This window comes from Salvelinus namaycush, chromosome 4 (genome assembly GCF_016432855.1).
Source record: "Salvelinus namaycush isolate Seneca chromosome 4, SaNama_1.0, whole genome shotgun sequence".
Classification (NCBI taxonomy): Eukaryota; Metazoa; Chordata; class Actinopteri; order Salmoniformes; family Salmonidae; genus Salvelinus; species Salvelinus namaycush.
The window spans coordinates 67,364,875-67,380,625 of record NC_052310.1 but is presented as its reverse complement, the minus strand read 5'-3'; the positions used below and the strand labels follow the sequence as shown (position 1 = coordinate 67,380,625).

General features: G+C 44.7%; 2 protein-coding genes across 2 annotated transcripts in view; one reads left to right on the top strand and one right to left on the bottom strand.

Annotated features, from left to right (window-relative positions):
* The window catches only part of LOC120045975 (brain-specific angiogenesis inhibitor 1-associated protein 2-like), a 132,839-nt gene extending 130,578 nt beyond the window's left edge, over positions 1 to 2,261 (top strand). Inside the window, exon 13 of the mRNA XM_038990894.1 lies at positions 2,178 to 2,261. Coding sequence (XP_038846822.1) covers positions 2,178 to 2,261 — 84 coding nt within the window. The remainder of the gene's footprint in view (positions 1 to 2,177) is intronic.
* Positions 2,262 to 7,047: 4,786 nt separating this feature from the next.
* aatkb (apoptosis-associated tyrosine kinase b) overlaps positions 7,048 to 15,751 on the bottom strand; it is a 55,840-nt gene continuing 47,136 nt past the window's right edge. The window contains exons 7-15 of the mRNA XM_038990893.1: positions 15,355 to 15,488; positions 14,589 to 14,795; positions 14,016 to 14,165; positions 13,390 to 13,592; positions 12,743 to 12,888; positions 9,119 to 12,670; positions 7,964 to 8,087; positions 7,506 to 7,739; positions 7,048 to 7,228 (exon numbers count right to left, since the gene is read on the bottom strand). Of these exons, the coding sequence (XP_038846821.1) occupies positions 7,200 to 7,228; positions 7,506 to 7,739; positions 7,964 to 8,087; positions 9,119 to 12,670; positions 12,743 to 12,888; positions 13,390 to 13,592; positions 14,016 to 14,165; positions 14,589 to 14,795; positions 15,355 to 15,488 (4,779 nt within the window). The 3' untranslated portion in view covers positions 7,048 to 7,199. The remainder of the gene's footprint in view (positions 7,229 to 7,505; positions 7,740 to 7,963; positions 8,088 to 9,118; positions 12,671 to 12,742; positions 12,889 to 13,389; positions 13,593 to 14,015; positions 14,166 to 14,588; positions 14,796 to 15,354; positions 15,489 to 15,751) is intronic.

The window sequence follows — 15,751 nt, the reverse complement described above, 5'->3', positions numbered from 1 at the left end:
TTCTTTGTCCTCCAAACACGACAAGTTGAGTTTTTACCAAAAAGTTCTATTTTGGTTTCATCTGACCATATGACGTTCTCCCAATCTTCTTCTGGATCATCCAAATTCTCTCTAGCAAACTTTAAGAGGGGCCTGGACATGTACTGGCTTAAGCAGGGGGACACGTCTGGCACTGCCGGAGTTGAGTCCCTGGCGGTGTAGTGTGTTACTGATGGTAGGCTTTGTTACTTTGGTCCCAGCTCTCTGCAGGTCATTCACTAGGTCCCCCCGTGTGGTTCTGGGATTTTTGCTCACCGTTCTTGTGATCATTTTGACCCCACGGGGTGAGATCTTGCGTGGAGCCCCAGATCGAGGGAGATTATCAGTGGTCTTGTATGTCTTCCATTTCCTAATAATTGCTCCCACAGTTGATTTCTTCAAACCAAGCTGCTTACCTATTGCAGATTCAGTCTTCCCAGCCTTGTGCAGGTCTACAATTTTGTTTCTGGTGTCCTTTGACAGCTCTTTGGTCTTGGCCATAGTGGAGTTTGGAGTGTGACTGTTTGAGGTTGTGGACAGGTGTCTTTTATACTGATAACAAGTTCAAACAGGTGCCATTAATACAGGTAACGAGTGGAGGACAGAGGAAGAAGAAGTTACAGGTCTGTGAGAGCCAGAAATCTTGCTTGTTTGTAGGTGACCAAATACTTATTTTCCACCATAATTTGCAAATAAATTCATAAAAAATCCTACAATTTGATTTTCCACATTTTTTTTCTCATTTTGTCTGTCATAGTTGAAGTGTACCTATGATGAAAATTACAGGCCTCTCTCATCTTTTTAAGTGGGAGAACTTGCACAATTGGTGGCTGACTAAATACTTTTTTGCCCCACTGTAACTGGCTGCCAGTAAGTTAACGTAAAAACAACAGGATTTTATTTTACAGTGTACTTATGTGAAAACAGTGTTTTGAATATGTTTTCTGTCTTTAAATGATTCATTGTGTATGTAAAGTATAAGTTCAAACAAATGTAAATATGTTATAAATATGTTATTATTATTTGAACACTGTGGCTATGGTTAGTTTACTAATAAGTTAGACAATGTAGTGAAGAGTAAGTTATATGATTTACCCATCGTTTTAAATGAACATGAATGTTCACACCATAGGACTGTTTACCTTTTCAGTTTGGGACTTTTGAGTGAACAGTTTGCCCGCTTTTGAGTCAAACGGACCCCTCGTAAGTGACAAGATGATTCCCATGTTACCATTCAGCCAAAATATCAGCCATTCACCAGCTTCCTCTCCCTTCTATGTGCCTTGCTATCTTTCACTTCCGCTATCTTAGTGCACCTCCCTGTCATCATCTGGTTTCATGAGGAGGGTCCTAGCCCATTGCCCATTCTATGGCTTTGTCTGAAATTGCACCCTATTCCCTATATAGTGTATAATTGTTTTGCAGAGCCAGCATACTATTTAGGGAATGGGGTGTTATTTTGGAACTCCCCACTATCTCTTGAACAGTTGACATTATTTTATTGTCTCACGTCAGATTGTCTCACATAGGAGTGATGTCACTTGGCGGAAAACAGTGGATATTTGTCATCATTGATGTGCTTTCATTCTGTGTCTCGCCAACCAATCAGGGATGGGCATTGGTTGTGCAGTCCACCTAGATAATGATATACATTCTGAAAATATTAATTTAGGGCTCTATTCAATATGCATCGCGCAAGTTCAGCATTACAGCATATATACATTTCAAGGCAATGTTCCTGTGTTAGCGGAGACTGCATTCACGGTAAATGCTGCTTATGTCGGCTCAATCGGAAATTACTTTTACATTTCTATCGCGCATTTCTAAAGCTTCAGCGACACAGACTGCATAGAGCCTTAACAGAAACGTAATTCTCTGTTGATGGTTTTGTTGCATGATGCTTGCCTTGCGCACACATCAAAGCCTTATTTCACCCTTATTCCATCTTCATTCAGGGCTGCTCCAAACTCACTCACCAAACTTCTCTACTCTGTACTCCGTAATGTTTAGTGTTAATAACTAATGGATCAGTTGGTTCCCTCCACCTCTCCTCCCGTTCTTCATCCCTTCTGTCCCTATCCCTTCCTCCTGTTTTCCTCCCTTCCTTCCACCTATCCGTCTTCCCTCCCTCTTGTCCGTACAGTGTCCCTCTGCCTCAGGAGGAACCAGCCCAGGCCACTGAGGACCAACCCAGGCCTCTCATCTCTGTCGATGACCAGTCTCCTCCTCCAATCCTCTATTAGCTCCATGCTCTACTTCCTATTATTCTTGCCTCTGATTGGTTGCTGTGAAGCACATATACGTTTAGCCAGCCAATTGGAAGAGAAGAACCCTGACAAATCCAAGCACACACAGGACTAATCTTTCACAAGTACTGTAGACCATGTGCTGCACAAGTTTTAGCACAGACTGAACTATCCATAGCATTCAAGCACACCTAGGCTTGGACTGCCTCTTCAATACAATTAAAGCATTTGAAAACAGTAATAAACTGTATGCAGTAAATTATGACTGAATCTATTTGTTAATAATGTATGCATATGCTTAAGAAAATGTAATTGTTTGATCTATTTTATTGTGGGTGTCTAGTTCTATGATCTAGTCGTATTTTACTTCTTGCTATTAGCGATTTGTAAGATTTGGAGGAATTTCTTTGAATTTGTTTGTGTGAGCAATACATTTGTCACAAAGTAAACTATGTTATATAGTATATAGTATATTAAAGGGCCTGTATCAGGGAGAATATAAAGAGCACAGGGCATGGTGGCTTGTAGAAACACATATCTACATGAGTCTGAGCCGCACACTAGATTAGGAGAGACGGAGAAAGAAAAGGTAAATGTTATACACAATACTTTAAGTTATAGCATTCAAATGCTTTTCACTGTTATTCTCATATTTTAAATGACAGAAAAACAATAATATTAAGCATTCATGCATATATCAACTGTATAGTATGACATTAATACATAAAAATACAAAGGAGTTGTTGTATTTCGTACTATTTCATAAATGTATTTGCTTCTCATCCCGTTTCATTTGTCTGTAAATTTATAGAAAAAACACTGAATTTACTAGAGAAAATAAAGTGATATTGCAGAGTATATTCCAGATATTACCTGTGTGTTTGTACTGTGTTTATAAGAAATTCTTGAAAAGCACGTCTCCTTTTATACTCTCTTTGCTTCATGTTTTTACATTGTACATTATGTAAAATTATGAGTTGGCTAGAGAGCACAAACAGATTTGGGACCAGGCTATGTAATACATGAGACCCACATCCATGTGTAAAACAGACTTTATTTTTATTTCATAATAAGGTACAGAAAGTAACCATGTGACCAGTAAGTGAGTGTGGGTGGGGCACATTTACTGACAGCATCCCTAAACTAGTCCTGCTCGTTTAAATCACAACCTGCACATTACCAAATGTTGCTCCTTATCACAATACCCCCTTCGTCTTACTAGCCTGGGTACCAGTCGGTTTGTGTCATCATTACAAGGAGAGCATTGATGACACAAACAGACTGGTACCCAGGCTATCGTCTCGCTATACAGATGTAGGATCTTAATTGGATCACCCTGTTGCAGGAGAACTTTCCTACAATGCAGGACGTTTCAAAATTGTAGAGTATTTGATGTTTAAAAAGCCTTTGGAAGTTTGTAATTTCCACTTTGAAAATTGTATCAAGCCCTACAAAAATGTCCATGAATTATAACCCACAAAATTCACATTTCCTGTTGCTGCAGGATTATTTTCCTGCTGTAGCAAACTGTCTCAAATTAAGATCCTACATCTGTAGTATTAAAACATTATAGATCAAATATATATTCCTGTTCCTGTTTGCCTCATGACTTCATTAAATATATCTCTTTGGCAACAATAAAACAAAGACATCTCCTTTTATCTGCCACTTCCAGGTCATTTCTTGATATTCTTAAAATGTTCTTTCTTTTTTTGAGATATAAAAATAGTACATACACAGACGGCGGTTTAGATAGATCTATAGACACTATACTAGTGAACAATATTAAAGCTCTAGAAAGGCAAACAAACAGAACACACTGACTGCATGGAGACTAGAGTGGATCTGTGAACCATAGAAATAGAACCTACTGTATGTAATTCTAAATCTATGTGTTGAACTGAATTGGCACCCTGGTTCTTTGAAGCTAAAGCCTACAGTGATATTAGCCTGGTCCCAGATCTGTTTGTACTGTCTTGCCAAACTATGGTGATTGAGGTAGGCAAGACTGCACAAACATACCTGCGACCATGCTACAGTGATACTGATGTAATACTGCATTATCTTACCAGCCTGACTGTACGGAATGCGTTCTATGTTACACCCACAACCACCCGTCTTCCTTTCTATAGTACATACATTTTCACATACTGTACATAGCAAAGTTAAAGGTCCATCAATTCTAAATGCACTTTCCATTGTTAAAATCATGAACACAATCGTGAAACATTACACAACGACAAACCCTTGACCACCACACAGCTGAACATAAACAATATGTTAACACTGAACAAGTACTCAGTTCTGTGCTCTTCCAATAGTCATTGGATTATTTAATATTCAACATGTTACCGAAGCCACTTGAGCCACTTGAAAATCATTTGTTTGTTCTTCCATTCTTTAAGTTTCATTTTTAGGTTTCATATTTCTTAAAAGTGATAATTTCATCAAAAGTTTTCTATAAAAATGATATGCTACTGTATCTGTAAGTTTATCTGTGTATTTGTAAGCTTGCTGTTCTTATACTGCAGTACGCCTTTCAGAATCGGAAATGTACACGTTCTTTGACCATTTAACAAAGAATCTCCACCTCAAGACAAGGAGACCTATTACACAGCATGTGATGACGTGAAGCTCAACACAGAAGCCAACATATGCTGTGATTTACCCACACTATCTGCTGCAAAGCACGTGGATCCAAAATCCCAAAAAAGAAGTACAGCATTTATTAAAAGTCATCTGAATGATATTGCCTCAAAACTGACTTGATGGATTTGAACAATAGCTTAGGTCCAGGGATGTATGTAAAAGCAGAGGTGGATTCACTAGAACCAAAACGGAAGCAAATGGAACCAACAGGGGAAGAACATACCTGAATTTTGTTTTCCTTCGCGAAACGTTTTGCAACTGTTTGCTACGGTGTGCACTAATGATTACACCCCAGGCATTCAGAGGGAGGGGAATAGTGACCCACACAGACAGAGGGAGAGGAATAGTGACTCTGGAATTCTGATTGGTGGAAATCATAAGGGTGATACATACAGTACAATACAGTGGTGGTCCTACTCCTGATAGAAAACTCTGGAGTCACTAAATGCAGCATTGATCATCTCTGCTAATACACAGTCATTTCAAGGCAACAACTTTCTGCCTTGTTCAATAGCTCCATTCCTTCACATACACTTAGGTGTCCCATTATTCTCTTCAATGGATGTAAAAGTGTTTGGAAACATGTAACATTATTATATTACATGTGCTATTTCATTTATATTTGAAGAGGACGGGTGAAGCAATGTCTCAAAGATATGTTGTTGGTCACTTTCCAACACCGATCCTTCAGTGAAAAGCCTGGATTCTGTCCTTTCCATCATTTCTTCACTCCCTCCTCCTCTGAGTGGGGTACATGGTGTGTTCTGTTTTGATACCCATGTTTTTTGCTCTCCATAACATACTGTAAATGAGTGATGACTATGGTGGCAAACAACGTCCCAAAGTTCGTCCTTAGATTTGTGTTGTCGCTCAAAAAATATGTTGAACGCAACATAAAAGTCTTGACCTGCATATAAGTTCTTTGTAACGTATATTACTCTGTGTATTTACAATTGAAGTCGGAAGTTTACATACACCTTAGCCAAATACATTTAAACTAAGTTTTTTCACAATTCCTGACATTAAATCCTCGTAAGAATTCCCTGTTTTAGGTCAGTTAGTATCACCACTATATTTTAAGAATGTGAAAAATAAGAATAATAGTAGAGAGAATGATTTATTTCAGCTTTAATTTCTATCATCACATTCCCAGTGGGTCAGAAGTTTACATACACTCAATTAGTATTTGGTAGCATTGCCTTTAAATTGTTTAACCTGGGTCAAACGTTTCAGGTAGCCTTCCACAAGCTTCCCACAATAAGTTGGGTGAATTTTGGCTCATTCCTCCTGACAGAGCTGGTGTAACAGACAGGTTAGTAGGCCTCCTTGCTCGCACATGCTTTTTCAGTTGAGGTCAGGGCTTTGTGATGAACGGAACCACTTTCTTGCAAGCCGAAGAACACCATCCCAACCATGAAGCACGGGGGTGGCAGAATCATGTTGTGGGGGTGCTTTGCTGCAGGAGGGACTGGTGCACTTCACAAAATAGATGGCATCATCAGGAGGAAAATTATGTGGATATATTGAAGCAACATCTCAAGACATCAGTCAGGAAATTAAAGCTTGGTCGCAAATGGGTCTTCCAAATGGACAATGAACCCAAGCATACTTCCAAAGTTGTGGCAAAATGGCTTAAGGACAACAAAGTCAAGGTATTGGAATGGTTATCACAAAGCCCTGACCTCAATCCTATAGAACATTTGTGGGCAGAACTGAAAAAGCATGTGCGAGCAAGGAGGCCTTCAAACCTGACTCAGTTACACCAGCTCTGCCAGGAGGAATGGGCCAAAATCCACCCAACGTATTGTGGGAAGCTTGTGGAAGGCTACCCGAAACGTTTGACCCAAGTTAAACAAGTTAAAGGCAATGCTACCAAATACTAATTGAGTGTATGTAAACTTCTGACCCACTGGGAATGTGATGAAATAAATAAAAGCTGAAATAAATCATTCTCTCTAGTATTGTTCTGACATTTCACATTCTTAAAATAAAGTGGTGATCCTAACTGACCTAAGACAGGGAATTTTTACTAGGATTAAATGTCAGGAATTGTGAAAAGCTGAGTTTAAATGTATTTGGCTAAGGTGTATGTAAACTTCCAACTTCAACTGTATTATCATATATTATTTTCTATATTCTCATAAGAGTTGATTCTCTTTCCCCTCTTCTCCCACACCATAAACAATAAGAGGCACTGTCTTTTCAGAAACCTGATGTCCAAAAAGCTCTACATAAAAGTCACGCTAAGTTTATGTGGTGCAGCTCCTGGGTGGCTGTGGTTCTGTTCTACTCTCTGTCCCCATCCTCACTGCTCCCTGCAGAGATGGAGAGATGGAGAGATGGAGAGAGAGAGAGAGAGAGAGAGAGAGAGAGAGAGAGAGAGAGAGAGAGAGAGAGAGAGAGAGAGAGAGAGAGAGAGAGAGAGAGAGAGAGAGAGGGAGAGAGAGAGAGGGCGAGAGAGAGGGCGAGAGAGAGTGAGAGAGAGAGAGAGGCGGATAGTTACAACTTATTCATTATGTTTCATTATTCACTATGTAAAATCCATACAATTAGTTCTCCTCAGACATGTTTCTAATGAAACATCAGACTCACCTGGACCAGAGTCTATGTCAGAGTCAGAGACGTGTGTGATGGAGAAGCGAGACACATGGCTAGGGGAAACGGTGAAGCGGGAGTACTGCACCGCTGGTTTGGGCTCCGGGGCCTTGGATGTGGAGGGCAGGCTGGGTGTAGAGGGGGTTGAGGCTGAGGAGGAGGCAGCCATCTTGGATATGGAAGTCGGGAGGGGCAACAAGGGGAAGTCATCCTCCCACTCATACCCTGCACCTGAAGAGAGAGAGGGAGGAAGGTAGAGAGAAAGGAAGAGAGACGGAGGGAGGGTGGAAAGTAGGTATGGAGAGAGGAAGAGAAAGGGAGCAGATTGGAAACATCCGCCTCTTATATTTTACACATCTAAACCCATAGATTTGAGATTGATTATGAAATGAAATGCTGATTGACTTCAATCAATGTTTCAATGTAAGTAGTGGACTCTGGACTAGTGTACTTACTCTCTTCTGAGATGTTTCCATCTGAGGAGTCATCAGAGGTTGGTTGTTTGCCCTCTGAACCCTGTCCGCTGGTCTCAGGCTCTGGAGGGAAACCATGCTCAGCCAGCTCTTTAGTCGGGCTCTGCTGGAAACGGACAGTAGTCAAAAGGTTAGAACTATGGTTAGTGTGCATTTTAAACAAAAATATACTGAACAAAAATATAAACTCAACATGCAAACATTTCTAAGATTTTACCGAGTTACAGTTCATATAAGGAAATAAGTCAATTTAAATAAATGCATTAGGCTCTAATCTATGGATTTCACATGACTGGGCAGGGGTGCAGCCATGGGTGGACCATGGAGGGCATAGGCCCACCCACTTGGCACCCAGCCCCACCTAGCAGGGAGCCAGGCAGAGCCAATCAGAATGATTTTTTCCACACAAAAGGGCTTTATTAAAGACAGAAATACTCCTTAGCACCCCCCCTCAGACGATCCCTCAGGTGAAGAAGCCGGATGTGGAGGTCCTGGGCTGGCCGGTTGGACGTACTACCAAATTCTCTAAAATGACGTTGGAAGCAGTTTATGGTAGAGAAATGAACATTCAATTCTCTGGCAACAGCTCTGGTGGACATTCCTGCAGTCAACATGCCAATTGCACACTCTCTCAAAACTTGAGACATCTGTGGTATTGTGCTGTGCGACAAAATTGCACATTTTAAAGTGCCTTTCATTGTCCCCAGCACAAGGCGCACCTGTGTAATAATCATACAGTTTAATCAGCTTCTTAATATGACACATCTGTCAGGTGGATGGAGTATCTTGGCAAAGGAGAAATGCTCCCTAACAGGGATGTAAACAAATTTGTTCACAAAATTTGAGAGAAATACAGTTTTTGTGCATATGGGATTATTTTACTTTCAGCTCATTAAATTAAACATGGGACCAACACTTTACATGTTGCGTTTATATTTTTGTTCAGTGTCTATAGTAGTATGTCTAGTTTAATTAGACATACATTAGACATTTAAAAAATATCTTATTTGTCTTATACCATGTGACTTAGATAGAATGAAAAATGCTGAAAAATGACCATGAACTTGTGAACTAGCATGATGCAGAAACTACCCTTTCATTTATCTTGTTTTCCTTCATCTGTGATTGACTACTCACCTGGTCAAACAGGTAAACAGTGACATCATCAAAGAAGGACACCACCTTCTTCTTTCGTTCCAGCAGGTCATCAGCAAGCGACTCGGAGGTGAGCGTGGTGGGCACCTTCAGTAGACTACGTAGGTTATGAGCATCGCTACAGTCGCTGACCACGATGGGTACCGCATGGTTCTCCTCCTCGCTCTCCTCCCCTCCACTCTGCTCCTCTTGAACACTGTAACTCCTCAGCTCCTCATCTGACTCACTGTCATCCGAGTCACCATCTCCGTCCTCCTCATCCGCCTCCCCCCTGTCTGTGAGCGACACCCGGACCGGAGGGGGAGTCATCGGGGGGAGAGGAGGAGGAGGAATGGAGGGAGGGGAGGAGGAGGAGAAGCGTTGACGTCGTGAGGGAGGTCCGTTCTCTTCATCATCATCGTCCTTGTCGATGCTCTCTGACCTTTCGCTAGATGCTTCTTCTAGGACATCTGCTAATTCTAAGGCTTCAGATGAGTCCTCCACGTCTCTTCGCTCTCCTTCCTCTTCCTCCTCCTCCTTGGTACCAGAGTTGGTTTCAGTACTGCTGCTCCTCTGGAGTTCCCCCAGGGCTTCTTCCATAGCCCCCACCACCTCTGCTGCCCAGTCTCCCAGGGAAGAGGGCTCCTCCTGGGCAAGCCATCCCTCTGATCCTTCCTCTACTTCTCCAGAGATATTGGAGGCCAATTCTATCCCCAGCTCCAGCCCTTCATCATGGGTGCACTCTTCTGTCAGGCAACCCTTCATCTCTGGGTCTTCACTCTCCTCCAGAAGAGCTGAGGTCTCATTTCCTTCCAGCTCTTCCTCTATATGAAGAGGGCTGTGTTCCCTCTTCTCTGTCAGGCTCTCCTCCTCTTCCTGTATATGAAGGGGGCTGAGTTCCCTCTTCTCTGTCAGGCTCTCCTCCTCTTCCTCTATATGAAGAGGGCTGAGTTCCCCCTTCTCTGTCAGGCTCACCTCCCCCTCTCCCTCCTCCTCTTCCTCTATATGAAGAGGGCTGAGTTCCCTCTTCTTTGTCAGGCTCTCCTCTTCTTCTCCCTCCTCCTCTTCCTCTATATGAAGAGGGCTGAGATCCCTCTTCTTTGTCAGGCTCTCCTCCTCTTCTCTCTCCTCCACTCCTACATTTTCATCATCCCCCACTTTCTCATCCTCATCATCCCTGGAAAGGCGCTCGTTCTCATAGTCAGAGAAGTAGGCAGAGTCCCTGTAAGGGTTCTTCTCACTGAGGGGGGCCAGCTCCTTCTCTTTGTCTGTGGTCTGTGAGGCTGCTAGAGTCACATCTTCATCCAGGGTAGGTTCATCCTCATCCTCCGGTGGGGCCACCTCGGCCTCCTCTCCCCCCTCCTCCCCCTCTTCATCCAGGCTGGTGTCCAGGACAGACTCCCCAAGTGGCTGGGTGAATGTCTTTGGGTCCCGGGGCTCATTGTGGGGCTCCTTGAGGATGAACTCTGGGCTCTCGTTATTCTCTGTGTCGTACCCGCTATCCATTGCCTTGGGGGACGAACTAGATGGGTGGGAGGAGCTGGAGGCAGGGCTGAATGGCTCTGTGGTGGAGCCGGCCGCTAAAGGCATCAGGTCCATGGAGTCCATGGAAGTCATGGAATCGGGTGTTCCCACCTGCTTCTGCAGGGACTTGAGGGGACGGGCCAAGGAGGGGGAGGCGTTAAGGTCCCCAGCCGACGCCTCGTCAGCAAAGATCCCTGAGGTCACGTCAGTAATGTCATCGTCTTCATCATCGTCGTCGGTATAGCAGTCGGAGATGTCCACTAGACTGATGCTGGAGCAGTGGTCTCTGTCCAGGCCGCTGTCTAACGTATGGCTCAGCTCTGACTCTGGCTCAACCAAGCAGACTAGGTCAGGCACATTCACTGAGGGAAGTGGGGCAGCCATATCCATAGTCATGTCCTCTGGTTTAGGATCAGTGAGAACCCCTTTGTTTTCTGTGACAACCTCTTGCTTCTGGTCTATGGAAAGGGTATCGTCCATAGTGATGTCAACATACTGCTCAGGGTGGTCAAGGTTGGTTACGGTTGTGGTTGTGTTAGTGTTGTGTGTCAGGGTTGATTTAGACACACTAGGCCCTCCCGGTGCTGGGGACAGATTCACACTCTCTTCCTCGTTGTTGAGCATCTCTACAATCTGATCTCTGTAGCCATCACAGGTGTAGTTTCGCACCACTAGGCCTGTGAGGGGGTCGACGAAATGAGAGTGGCAGCACTCGATTGGTGGTGGCTTCACCTCCCTCTCCCCCTCCCTCTCATGGCACAGATAGATGTAGGTGTTGTAGGCGTCGTCGGAGGGTATCAGGGTATGATGCTTCCCCAGGGATAGACAGCTGCTGTCTTTAGCCGAAGCTGCCGTCGCCTCCAGGTAGTCTATGGGTTTAACTGCAGCAGAGACAGAGGAGCGGAAGGTCAGGTTGTGCTCCTCAGGCCACGAGTCCTCTATGTCGGTAGTGGGCATAGTGTAGAGGAAGTCTACATAGGCATCCTGTTGTTGCCTACAGCCAGCCTGTCTACTACGGCCCAGGCCTAGACTGTTGTTGTTAGTGCAGTGGTTAGAGAGATTAGAGGGCCAGGTGTTACTACTGTTGATTCTCTGCCTCTCTGAGAATATATCCTCTTCCTCGTCCGAGTCCTCCGACGCCATGGTGATGCTGACTGAGTGGGTGTGGCCTGGCATGGTCGGCATGGTTTTCCTCAGAGAACCCATCATGTCATAGTAACCCCCAGTGACGCTACTCCCCCCAATGATGGCACCTGGTCCCTTGGTCGTCTCCAGGTAGGGGTCCCCTACCCCAAAAGGAGGACCACCACCCTGGGGAGGGGTACTGATGGAGGGAGATATCCCCAGAGGGTTTTCCAGTTCCCCCAGGGCCTGACGCAGGCTCCGGGACCCCCAGCTCTCCTGGTGGGGCTCAGGGGGAGAGTGTTCCCGCCCCATCAGGTAGTGCTGGTGATGGTCCAGACCCAGACCCATGTGGTGGCCTATGCCCATAGGGGGTGAGTGTTCGTAGTAGAACCCCCCATCCCGGTCCTTGTAGGAGACGTAATGACCAGCCTCCCAGGGTCTCAGGGGGCTGGAGTCAGAGACTTGCCCCAGCAGGGGTTCCATGGTCAGGGAGATGGCCGGGCTTCCATCTGGGTCCGAGTCATATGCTCCACCACCCCCAGCTTTACAGATGTCTGCCGACCAGTAGGAGTCCACAGGCTTGGAGTGGGCCTGGGAGGGACATGCACCCATCCCCATAATACAATCCCCTGAGTCTGCACTGCCACTGCCTGTCAGGAAGCTCCCGTTGCTGCCCTGGTAGTCTGGGCTGTAGGAGCACATGGTGTAGTCCAGGTCCATGTTGATGTGACAGTCCACACCAGGCTCCTCCATGCGGACGTAGTACTCAGCGCTCACTGAAGGACTACAGGCGCTGAGCACCGGCACCACCCCGACCCCAGAACCATGCAGCATCTTGGGCTCGTAGTAGGCCACCCCACCACAGCCCCCCACCATGCCCCCTGGCCCAGGGGGGTAGTACAGGTCCTGGCGGTGGTAGTTGACGGCCCCCAGGGTACCGCTGGAGGACAAGGCAGCACGGTGGTAAGGCTGCTCCGCCCCCGCCTGAGCCTTCTCCCACTTGTACTCGAAGTTCAGGCCGTGGCTGGTCTCGGTCACGGTCAGTATATCATCTCCTGACTCGCTGTGGTAGCCGTCGCATCCAGAGAACTGCTCCAGCAGGGGGAAGGAGGAGGAGGGGAGGTCTGTAGACAGATAAGTACTTTGGTAATCCCCTAAGGGGAAATTTCATGTCAAACAGCAGCAGACCTTAATCAACTAAAGCAGGGTTGGTGGGCCCTGAGTATGTGAGTCTTTTTTTACCTTTATTTAACTAGGCAAGTCAGTTAAGAACAAATTCTTATTTACAATGACAGCCTACCGGGGAACAGAGGGTTAACAGCCTTGTTCAGGGGCAGAACAACAGATTTTTACCTTGTCAGCTCGGGGATTCGATCTACCGACTTTTCGGTTACTGGCCCAACGCTCTAACCACTAGGCAACCTGCCACCCCGAGTTATGAGTAAACATTTATAATCACACACTATTTCTTCTTAATTTGGGTGGTTTGAGGACAGTATATTTCTCTGAACTAAAGTGATACTGAGAAGAGCAGTGTGCAGATTTGTATTTTCATTTCAAACAGAAGCAGACAAAAAAACATAATGCAAAGTAGACAGGAGCAATAAAAAGTGGTGTAAACGTACCAATGGCCAGGGCTCCTGCCCCATGGTGGAGGCTGTTGTTGGGGCCAGCGTTGGGGTTGGGACGCAGGGAGTTCCAGCGCCTCTCAAAGTCCTCCTCGGCCTCGTTGGCCCCCTTGGCACACAGGTAGCTGAGTAACAGGTGGACCTCCTCTGCATTGGGCCTCTGGTCTGGTTGGAGCCAGCAGAACTGCATCACCTCATACCTGGTGACACAAGAACACACACACATACACACACACACACACACACACACACACACACACACACACACACACACACCACAACAACCATTACAACAACCATGGGATACAGGAAGATATAATGAACCACAAATGAATCTATCGGCTGTAGTCAAAAGTAGTACATCACACATCAGTCATTTTATGTCTGTGTCCAAAATGTCACACGACTCTCTATTTAGTGCACAATGTTTGACCAGAGCCCTAGGCACTAAATAGGAAATACTGTGCCATTTGGGATGCAGAATATGTGTGTGTGTGTGTGTGTGTGTGTGTGTGTGTGTGTGTGTGTGTGTGTGTGTGTGTGTGTGTGTGTGTGTGTGTGTGTGTGTGTGTGTGTGTGTGTGTGTGTGTGTGTGTGTGTGTTTGTGTGTGAGAGAGACTCACCAGCGCTCTGCCAGGGGTATATTGAGCAGGGGCTTGGGCAGTCGGAGCTGCTGTTCCCTCACAGCGTAGGTCAGGACCTGTCTGTCAGAATAGTGTCTGTACGGCTGGTTGCCCAACTCAAACAACTCCCAGATAGTCACGCCCAGAGACCTGAAAAAACACTCAACATCAGACTATAGAATCACGGGGAAGAGCAACACATCAAATCAAATGACACATACTTCGTAAACAAAAGGTGTGGACTAACAGTGAAATGCTTACTTACATGTAAAGCATAACAACCCATATTTATTGGGGAAAACATTGGGCAATTACGATCACTGAGACCAAAATCCAGATAGGGTCGGTTTCCTGGACACAGATTCCTCGACTAAAAAGCATGCTCCATTGAGATTGGTCTTCATCCAGAATTTGGCTGAATCAATCTATCTATCTATCTATCTATCTATCTATCTATCTATCTATCTATCTATCTATCTATCTATCTATCTATCTATCTATCTATCTATCTATCTATCTATCTATCTATCTATCTATCTATCTATCTATCTATCGGTCGATTGATGTTCTTACCAGACGTTGCTCTGTTTGCTCTGGCCTACCACCAGTAGGTTGCCATGGACTTCATCTATGAGTTCTGGAGCGATCCAACGCAGTGGCACGTACATCTGGTCTGACGTCACAAAGTAGTCATCTTTGTACTTATTGTGTGACAGGCCGTAGTCTCCAATCTTCACTGTAACATCAGCGGTCAGCAGGCAGTTTCTCAGGGCAAGGTCACTGCAGAAAAGACAGAGAACACGTTTGTACATGAGATGATAATTGATTGATGATGTATATGCATAACAGGCAAATTATCATGGTGAGTCCATGGACAGTCTGACATTTTCAATACTGTACTAAAAGCCTTACAGAACGTCATGCAGTCAATCAATAAATGTTGTACATTTTACTCATCAATTTGAACCATTCCTTATACGTGGATGCTGTGTAGACAGTGAAGAGAAGGGGTCACTCTGGAGAGAAGAGGTCTCCCCTGCAACAAAATCACTGATGCTGGAGTCTATGACGAGGCACTCAGGCAGCACCAGGATATTGTTACAGGAAGGAACCAATAGGAACCAAGAAGAAATCCAACAACTCACAGCTACGGGATTCTGGGAACCTAGTCTGTCATAGGTTTCTACAGAACAAGAATATGAAGTGACGTCTGGCAGCACGTGACTACCGGGTACCATCAGTCTACAAGGTAATAACAATATAATTCCAATGAGTGGATTGTAGTATAAAAACTATAACATAGTGGTAATGATATATAGATAGAGGAAGTGACACCCACCTGTGTATGAAGTTGTGTTTGTGTAGGTGCAGGAGTCCTGAGGCAATCTCACAGGCCATCCTCTGCAGTATCAGGGGTTCAGGGGTCATTGTGTCTGCAGCCCGACAGCTCCGCATGTACCCTTTCACATCACCCTGGTGACATGGAGGAGATATATATAGATGTTAGTTTTTTTTACCGTTATTTAACTAGGCAAGTCAGTTAAGAACACATTCTTATTTACAATGACGGCCTACATAGATATAGTGAGGATCCGAGTATGAGGCAATTCCAATTTCAATTCCACTCAAGTCAGAAAGCAAACTAAATTCCAATTCAAAATGTTCATCATTAAAAAGCTTTGAAGAGAACTGGAATTGGACTTCCTGAATTGACTGGAATTGAAATGGAATTGACC